Consider the following 9,100-nt stretch of genomic DNA (forward strand, 5'->3'; position numbering starts at 1 on the left):
GAGCACTTACAGGTGTGTCCTGAAGGGGGCGCCAGAGGAAACTGTTTTCATGACAATCCAGACGACATTATGGGAGAGGCACTTCTCTGACTTAACAATTAACAGGGCGGCTGTGGCTCAGTGGTCAATCATTGTTTGTGTAAGTGTGATCTGGAGACGCTTTACTAAAGAGCACATGGATAATATGCAGGAAGGATTTCTTCTTTGTATTCCTCTCTTCCTGTTGTCCACACTACCTCTCTGCTGAGGTGGAGGTCGGAGCAGGAAGTGCAGGAAGGAGGACGGAAGTGGTTGTGGGGACGATCCAAACATCAGATTAATCGTTACCCTGTCTTCACACTGAGGGTTCAGTCTCAGATCCGTGGTGAAATCAAGTTTCAGGTTTGTTTACTTTTAAAGATGATGGTGCAGCTGATGAGGAGGGAGGTATTTATGAGCAGACAGACAGGCGAGAGAGAAACATGTTGGAACAGGAGAGCCGATCAGAGAGATGAGTAACCATGGGCGGGGCTCAAATCATTAACAGGAGGTGAAACACTCCAAACAGTAACAGAACTAAAGCTCTTTCACAACTGCAGAAACTTCCTGAAACATCTGAATGTTTATCTCTTCACCAGGAGTTTCTCCTCCAGCCTCCTCGTATTTATTCTGCAGAAAGTCAGAGTGAGCTGATGAGAGAACGCAGCAGGATATAATCAGGAGAATAGACTGTCTGCACGCCACCTCTACCATCTCCGTGCTCTAATGAACCTGCTGCTGCATGTTTCCTGTTCTCCAGTATGTTCTTCTCCACTCTTTAGTTCACACTGAGATTCTCTACATGCAACTATCAATGCAACTACACGTAGCATTGATACAAAGACACATATTCTCATCATAGAGTCCTATGGAGGACTCTGATGCTTCTTACATCATGTCTTACCTCAGGAGACTCGCCCCCCCCCCCCCCCCCCCCTCCTCTCTGACAGGGATAATTTCCCGCTGTGAGGTGCATCATGTGTGAAAAGGTGAGGAGAATATCCGGATCATTCCTCCTGAAGTTATCTAGAAACTTTCAGGAGTGCACGTGTGAAAACGACGACTGAAGAAAGAAAGACAGCTGACACGCTCTGAGTGAGTGACAGATTTATTATATTTATAAATATCAGAGTATTTACAGTGTGCGTATCTCCACGTCCTCTCTGTGTCTGAGCATCTTCTAGAGGACCAATCAGAGAGGTCTGGAGTCAGAGACATGATGAATGATGCCACTGCATCATCAGGCGAGCCGGCAGGTGATTGGTGCTTCAGCAGGAAGTGAAGAGAGCGTTTGATCTGATTCTGAGGAACAAACTGCCAGCTGACCCGACTTATAAAAGACTCAGTGGATTCTTTACCAAAAAGGGAAAGGGGGGGTGGGGGGTGAACGTGTGAACGAGTGAACGTTGGTGAGCGGGTCTCACTGTGATGACATCAGCTGTCTGACAGTTCAAGTAAAAACAGGTTTCTTTATATGAAACATGACGGAGCTCATGTGAACGTCGTCCTCTCTCTTAACTCAGAGAAATGAAATCATTATGTCATCATGAATATCTCCTGTTTATGTCCTGACTGAAGGAGCGCCCCCTTGTGGAGAGTCTGCTGCTGGGATTTCTTTGACTCCACATGTCGGTGAGTCTTTAAGTCCATGATGGTCCTCAGAGTGAGGAGAAAAAGAATCCAGGTGAGAGTAACACTTAATGTGTTAACACGCTGAAGACAAGATGGCCAAGCAGGAACACAGACACAAACGGATGCACGCTCTCCCTCATGCCGCCACTGTTGGACATTTTGTTGTTCTTCAGCAGGACCTCCACGGGGTAGTGATCACTGACCTCCAGAGCCTGCAGAGACAAACACACAGTCAGCTCCACTCAGCTTCATAGACCTGACCTGTCAGGTCCAGACTCTGTTACCTGGTCGTCGCTGAGGCCGTACTCTGTCTGGAAGTTAAACGGTTTCGCTGACAAAGGAATAATCGCTCTGGCAAACGTTTCCCCGTGCACGACGATCCTGCACACACAAAGTACAAAAAACTAAGTTTACACATCGTACTTTTCTCTCCGAGAGTCTCCAGCGTTGATGTCATCTCTTTCAGGGTCAGGGGTCAGCAGCTCTGCAGGTTCAGAGGGACCTCTAACTTACTGTCACTCCCTCTGATAGGGCAGCCTGTTACACTGATCCTTTACCTGCAGTCACTGAGATCACACCTCATGAACAAACATGGTGGACAGCTCACCTGTCGTAGGTGCAGGACGTGGACTTTCTCACTGTGGTGTCAGTTTTATCATTAATGAGCCAGAAGAGGTTTTTATCTGTGATCAGACGCACAAACTTCCTGTTCTTCTTAGCCAGGTAACCACAGTCAGCGTTAAAGTCCCCGAGAAGCATCACATGCTGCTCACACACACACACACACACACACACACACACACACACACACACACACACACACACACACACACACACACACACACACACAGATGGTTACACTGATGTGTCAGAGGTGTGTAAATCTATTTTTGGGCGTGTGAGGTGATGTTGGTGTACCTCGGTCTTCCACATCCTCCTGACCTCCTGCAGGACGTCGTACAGGGCGTCCAGCTCCTTGGTGGTGTTTTCTGGAGACGTGTGCTGAGGTATGAGCACAAACTCCTTGATGACTGATGAGAAACATGAAGAGGTTATTAAACTTGATCCTGATTGGATGAGAGCAGCTGTGACCTCGGGGGAGAGTCTGACCTGTTCTTGGAGCTTTGAACCGAACGACAAAAGGTTCTCTGGAGAACGCGTCGACGTCTCCGGGCCGATCGTCAGGGTACTGATACTGACCTGTGAGCGTCACCGAGCCAGCCCTGCACACACACACACACACACACACATTACACCTGGACACAGCTGTGCAGATCAGACACACAGAGCAGAGCTCACCTGTAGACGAACACGTACTGCTCCTGGTATGAAGAGCCCGCCTTGCCGAGTCTCTCACTGGACACCGCTTGATACTTGTGGTCAGGGTCATACCTGAAGACGAGACAGAAAACAGCTGTGAGGAGCTGAAGGACAGGTGTGTGTGTGTGTGTGTGTGTGTGTGTGTGTGTGTGTGTGTGTGTGTCTCACCTGTTGAGCCGGTTCATCAGCTGTGGTAAAGCCTTCTCTTTAATGTCTCTGACTTCCTGAAGCAGAGTGACATCACAGCGGGAGATGATCTGAAGCACGAACAGATTCAGGATGAGGTCACATGTTTCACTTCCTGTCTGTGTCAAACTGAGGTGTGCCGTTTGTCCTGCAGATGTTACAGATGTTGTCTGTTGTGTGTATGCCTGCGTGTTATTATGTTTCCGGTTTAGGGTTCTGTTGTGTGTTAAGTCGTGTTTCATGAAATATCAGAGCGCCTCACCCTGGTGAGAGTGTGCATGACGCTGCTTTTCTTGGACTTTGATTCTCCAAAGTGTTGAAGGTTGAACGCACAGATTCTAAAATCGGAGTCTCCTTGAACGCCACACAGTCCCAGGAGGAAGGAGAGGAGGAGGAGGAGGGAGGAGGAGCTCATGGTGCTCAGCTGAGAGAGAGAGCGAGAGAAAGTAGCTCGACCTGGAGAGACAAAAACAGAATCTATCAGTATTAACTCATCCATTCATACACATTCACACTCTGATGATGAAGCAGTGGGAGCAACTTGGGGTTAAGTGTCTTGCCCAAGGACACATCCGACATGTGGCTGCAGGAGCTGGGGATTGAACCCCAGACCTTCTGGCTGAGAGATGACCCCATGTTTTTGTGTTTTTAAGTTAAGCACATTCTGCGTCTTTGTGCTCCTGTGCTTTGTTTTGGTAATCAGCTGATGGCTGCTCACCGGGAGTCTGTGAGATGATGACATCACACACACAGGTCCATGTTTTTGTGTTTTTAAGGGTTAAACATGAACAGCAGACGCAGCTCTCGTATCACGCCGCTCTCTGTCTGACTCAGCACTCTTCCTGAACTTCCTGTTTCACTCATGTGAGTTTAATGACTTCCTAGGATACAGAAGAGTGTTGCTCACAGATAATACATTCAGGATGACCCCCCCCCCCCCCCCCATCCTGTCAAACAGGGATAGTCTCCTGCTGTGAGGTGCATATGTAAACAGATCAGGAGAATATCAGGAGCAGACCTCCTGATAACTGCTTCTGTCTTCCTGCAGGATAAATATGAGGAGGCTGGAGGAGAAACATTCAGCTGTTTGTGTTCACACATGACGCTCAGACTGATAAACTTCAGGAGGATTCAGAGTGAAAGAACTGAAAGTGTTCCTCAAAGTTTCAGAAACAAAACAGCTGTTATGTCTCCTAAACATGGTGACCTTTAAAGTTAGGAAGTGAGAGAGTTCTCACACCACACACACACACACACACACACACACACACACACACACACACACACACACACACACAGGTTCAGCATGTTAACAGGTTATTCAGGGTGGGGGGGAGGGGGGTCACAGCAGCTGGTTACATGTCTGATACCAACACTTAAACAAACACACTGATGGACTTCTTTACTCAATAAACCTGCTGACTAAACTGACCCACACACAAACACACAGACACACACTCACACACACACACACACACACACAGACACACACACACACACACACACACACACACACACACACACACACACACACACACACACACACACACACACAGTCTCAGTCTGTTAAAGAATGAAGAAACTCACCAGCCTGTAGCTTCCTGAATGTGTTTGTTCTTTACTCACTGTGTGTCTTAAACGTTATAACCCATACAGGCTCCTCCCCCTGGGTGTCACACAGAGACCTGTTCATGTTTCAAGTTTCAGTGTGAAAGTTTGGATAAAGTTAAGGCTCCTCCCTATTGGGTGCAGTGTTTTTTTTTAAATGTGGGCGTAGAATAAAAAGAGAGGAGGAGTTAAAGAGCAGAGTCTCTAAATAGAACCTCATGTTGTTCTTCTCTTTGTTACAGGAGGAACTGAATCAGGTTTATGTGATGACCTCATGTCCTGAGCGCTGGAAATTCAAATCAGTTTTCAATCCTCGGTCCTCTTCCTCACGTTCATGAGGTTTGAGTTCAAAGGTCACATATCCTCCTCCTCTTCTTCAGTTTAAATAAGTCTCAGAGCTCCTCAAAACATGTGTGTGAAGTTTCTTGTTCTAAATCCACTCTGATCCTGTATTTGATCATGCCTATAAACCCCTCTATTTCAGCCCTGCTCAGAACAGGCTGTTTCTGTGTCTGTACCTTTAAATATGTAAATGAGCTGTGTCTGACCACGCCCCCTCTCTGGAAGGGCTCGGGGTGTCTCGGGCTTTCTCGCTCCATGCCCTATTGTTTATGGTGAGAAGGCAGACTCAGAGGGCAGAACAAACACCTAGCTGTGGGAGTGTCACCCACCTGGGGGAGGGGTTACTGCCCTTTGTGATGTCATGAAGGGAAAATCTCCAAACGGCCTGTTTGAGCACACATTTTCTGAAAAGTGGAGCAGGCAAAAGACAGAGAGGATGGACTTTTCTCATCATTGGGGGGTTTGTAGACATACTAGAGACACATATTAGTGTTAGAGAAACATGGAGAAGAGGATTTTATATAATATGTGACCTTAAAGAAAGGGGGACCCTCCATCCTTTTTATAGGGGCACGTTTTGTCCCCCATACGGGACTATCAGACAGTTGTTGTCCAGCTCTGCCCTCTGATTGGTCCAACTCGTCATCATGTAGATCACATTCAGCGGTGTCATGAATGTTGCTCGTCCTACGTCGTGATGACCTGAAGAAGATCTGTGATATGGAAATGTTCCTTTTTTTAATTCTTAACTTTAGTTTGATTTTCGATCCAGAGCCTGTGAACGTTTTTCTTTGGATGTGCAGACCCTACACCTTGTTTAGTCTTCTTCTACACACGAGTAGGAATGAGCTCCTTCTGTTGGCTTCTCTTTACAGATCAATGAATCTGCAGCGTGTTTTTCTCCTGACGATCATATTCATGCTGCATCAGACATCATGAAGTCCCACACAGCTGTTCCCACTTCCCCCAACAGAGGGCGATAAAAGAGCCAGCAGGCTGTAGAGGATGTTATGATTGTTTGAGTTTGTATTTAATCCGTTTTTATTTCCACTGTCCTCATTTTGTTCCTCTCAGATAAAAACAGACCATGACCTGCTCCTGTCTTAAAGTTCACTGAGCTCATATTAACTCTGACTCTGCTGTACCTAACAGCTGCTCAAACTTCAGTCACCTGCAGGTGGATTGAAGAACTGAGGATATCTTTGGATGTTGTTCCTGTTTGTGATGAGAATATAAATGTAGATTATTATTATTAACCATTACTGCTGCTTCGCCTTCCCTCTTCACCTTCGACCTGTATCAGCTGACCGATCACCTGACGTGACAGCCTCACAGCACCCTCCAGTGTCCACGGTAAAGAAGTACACGTATGCTCGTTACTTCAATGTTCGTAGTGATTTTTAGTGGCTGTCTTCGGGTCCCCTGACATCGCTAGACCTTTTTCATGTGTTTTGTTCGTGAACCGTGTGTCAATAAAGACTTAATGAAAAAAATAAACTTTTGTTGGAAACCTGCACACAAACTCCACTGAGCTGACAATCCAGTGGGATCATTTGAAGATTAACCAAATGGAGACATGTTTGTTCACTCAGGTCTGTAATCAGTAAATCCAGCTGGTTGGTTGATATCATCTGGCCAGGTATCCATCTGCATCTATATCTGCTCTATGAAAGTCTCGTCAGCTGCACTAATATCATCCATGACTGATAAACTTGTGGTTTTTAATTCAGCTTTATTTCTGACCTCTCATGTGGATTAATGATGTTTCTGCATCTTCCTCAGCCTGTTGTCTGAGATTTGTGTGCCGTTCTCATCTGTAACTTCCTTCAGTAATGATGCACCTCAACTTCAGTGATGACATTAGTAAGCGGAGTCTCCTGTTCTAACTCTAGCATGTTGACATCATGACTGCAGAGTGTTAACCCCATGAAGGTCAAACACGAGGATTCAACGCTAAAATGCAACCCGTGAAATAAATCAGAGCCGACACACCACGATCACTTTTTGTAATCAAACCCACTTTTATTGGTTATCACTGTAACACCTACAGCTACTCTTAGTTGGCGTGCAGAGCCTTCCAGCGGGTCAGAGGGCCTCTGCTGGGGATGTACTTCACCCCGCAGCCGTCAGAGATCAGACGCTTCTCGGCCATCATGTCATCAAAGTCGGTGGCGTTGAACTTGGTGAAGCCGTATTTCTTGGAGATGTGGATCTGAGGAAGAGAAATGGAATCAACCCGGAGTTACCAGAGGAGTCATCACAGGATGATCACAACATGCACCATCTCTGAAGCAGTTTGTCTCAGCGGTCCCTTAAAGCACTCAGCACCTCACAGCTGAGGACATACACATCCACTGAGTTACTGTCTGCAGCCTTTGCACACCAGAGACGCATCGCACAGCACAACTGGTCGGCTTAATAAGCTGCAGAGTTGAGCCCGGCCAGCGGTACAGACAGGTCTCCTCCTGAGCCTCACATCATTACATCACATCATCCCTGACTCTCAGTGCAGGGTCAGGTGCTCGCTTACCTTCTGGCGTCCGGGGAACTTGAACTTGGCTCTGCGCAGAGCCTCGATCACATGCTCCTTGTTCTGGGCCTTGGTACGCACGGACATGATCACCTGACCGATGTGCACGCGAGCCACGGTGCCCTGAGGTTTACCAAAAGCACCTCGCATCCCGGTCTGGAGCCTGAGGACCACATGAGGGACACGAGAAGAGAGTATGAGTAAACACACCAGGATGAGAAATGTCAGGCAACCTATTGTTTTTAATGGTCAAACAATGAAGGTACGTTGGCAACATTTAAAGAAACCTTCAGAGAGCTGTAAGAGACAAATACTACATTACACCTTTTGTACATTGTGTTTTTTATATTATATATTGTAATATCTTATACTGTATTATTTAAGTTGTTGCTAGTTCTGCTTTATTTCCTTGTTAATTGTTTAGCACCAATACACCAAGTCAAATTCCTTGCATGTGTAAATGTACTTGGCAATAAAACCTGATTCTGATAACATGCATCTTTATGGAACTCCAAAAGGACTTCAGAAACGTGCGTTTGCTGCTCACTCTCAGCAGCTCATCTAAATGTTAGATGACCTCATAAGAAGGTTTCTAAAACACTTCATAAACAGTTAATCTTAAATGTTTACTAGTCGCCAACGTGTCACTTTGAACGTTTCCATCAGAGCCAGAAGCGACCAATCACAGCGCAGCTGGCAGATTCTCACCTATCAGCTCCAGCGCACGATAACATTTTGTTGATGCGGATGACGTGGAAAGGATGCAGCCGCATGCGGATGTGGAAACCGTCCTTACCGCAGGTCTTCACCATGTACTTGTTAGCACAGATACGGGCGGCCTCCAGAGCTGCACAGAGGACAGATCAGAGAGGTCAGAGCCTCAGCGAGCATTATGATGATATCTCTGCAGGTCACATGTAGCCTCACTGACTGCTCACCTTCTGAAGACAGCTGCTCGTACTCATCAGAGACCATGTGGCCACACATAGGGAACTCATCTACCTTGGCCTTCTTCCTGCCCAAGTCGAAAATCCTGATCTTAGGATCTATAAACATGGAGAGAAAAAGATCCATTACTCCTCACTCAGGGAAAAAGAAAACATTAATAACAGTCACATGTCAGGAAGTAAATCTCTACATTACATTAACCAAAGGGGGAGGAAGTGTCATTTCTCCCTGAACTGATGAAACTTGTTTTTGTCTCAGCGGTCCCTTAAAGCACTCAGCACCTCGCAGCTGAGGACATACACAACCACTGACTCACTGTCTGCAGCCTTTGCACACCAGAGACGCATCGCACAGCACAACTGGTCGGCTTAATAAGCTGCAGGATCATCGCTGGGACACATCACTTAAAGACGCATCTGTTACAGCCTGCTTCTAGTCGAGTAGCTGCTTCGAGCAGGATTGAGTGGATTTGAAGTGAAAGCTTACCAGGCACTCCCCTGCAGAAGCGGGACTTGG

At 46.6% G+C, this 9,100-nt stretch overlaps 2 protein-coding genes and 2 non-coding genes across 4 annotated transcripts in view; all 4 read right to left on the reverse strand.

The window, feature by feature from the left end:
- Positions 1 to 1,110: 1,110 nt before the first annotated feature.
- On the reverse strand, positions 1,111 to 4,875 carry dnase1l1 (deoxyribonuclease I-like 1). The gene is made up of 9 exons (XM_020658702.3): positions 4,744 to 4,875; positions 3,419 to 3,612; positions 3,139 to 3,227; positions 2,950 to 3,042; positions 2,761 to 2,873; positions 2,569 to 2,681; positions 2,258 to 2,415; positions 1,935 to 2,031; positions 1,111 to 1,862 (listed from the first exon to the last, which is right to left on the reverse strand). The coding sequence occupies exons 2-9, from the start codon at positions 3,569 to 3,571 to the stop codon at positions 1,716 to 1,718; spliced, it is 963 nt and encodes a 320-aa protein (XP_020514358.2). The 5' UTR covers positions 3,572 to 3,612; positions 4,744 to 4,875; the 3' UTR covers positions 1,111 to 1,715.
- A 2,228-nt stretch (positions 4,876 to 7,103) lies between these two features.
- The window catches only part of rpl10 (ribosomal protein L10), a 3,439-nt gene continuing 1,442 nt past the window's right edge, over positions 7,104 to 9,100 (reverse strand). The window contains exons 2-6 of the mRNA XM_020658704.3: positions 9,071 to 9,100; positions 8,575 to 8,682; positions 8,345 to 8,483; positions 7,637 to 7,799; positions 7,104 to 7,318 (exon numbers count right to left, since the gene is read on the reverse strand). The exon at positions 9,071 to 9,100 is cut by the window's right edge and continues 29 nt beyond it. Of these exons, the coding sequence (XP_020514360.2) occupies positions 7,163 to 7,318; positions 7,637 to 7,799; positions 8,345 to 8,483; positions 8,575 to 8,682; positions 9,071 to 9,100 (596 nt within the window). The 3' untranslated portion in view covers positions 7,104 to 7,162. The remainder of the gene's footprint in view (positions 7,319 to 7,636; positions 7,800 to 8,344; positions 8,484 to 8,574; positions 8,683 to 9,070) is intronic.
- Positions 7,401 to 7,535, reverse strand: LOC114921827 (small nucleolar RNA SNORA70). The gene has a single exon (XR_003810143.2). It is a non-coding gene; the product is annotated as a small nucleolar RNA SNORA70 (small nucleolar RNA).
- On the reverse strand, positions 8,832 to 8,966 carry LOC114921826 (small nucleolar RNA SNORA70). Its single transcript, XR_003810142.2, has one exon. It is a non-coding gene; the product is annotated as a small nucleolar RNA SNORA70 (small nucleolar RNA).

This window comes from Labrus bergylta, chromosome 12 (assembly GCF_963930695.1).
Source record: "Labrus bergylta chromosome 12, fLabBer1.1, whole genome shotgun sequence".
In the NCBI taxonomy this organism is placed as follows: domain Eukaryota; kingdom Metazoa; phylum Chordata; class Actinopteri; order Labriformes; family Labridae; genus Labrus; species Labrus bergylta.

Excerpts from the sequence above, each read along its gene's own strand:
- dnase1l1 (XM_020658702.3), bottom strand. The coding sequence starts at position 3,571 with ATGAGCTCCTCCTCCCTCCTCCTCCTCCTCTCCTTCCTCCTGGGACTG. Across the intron at positions 2,416-2,568 it reads GGAGGATGTGGAAGACCGAG|CATGTGATGCTTCTCGGGGA; the intron begins GTACACCAACAT and ends GTGTGTGAGCAG. Across the intron at positions 1,863-1,934 it reads ACGGCCTCAGCGACGACCAG|GCTCTGGAGGTCAGTGATCA; the intron begins GTAACAGAGTCT and ends TTGTCTCTGCAG.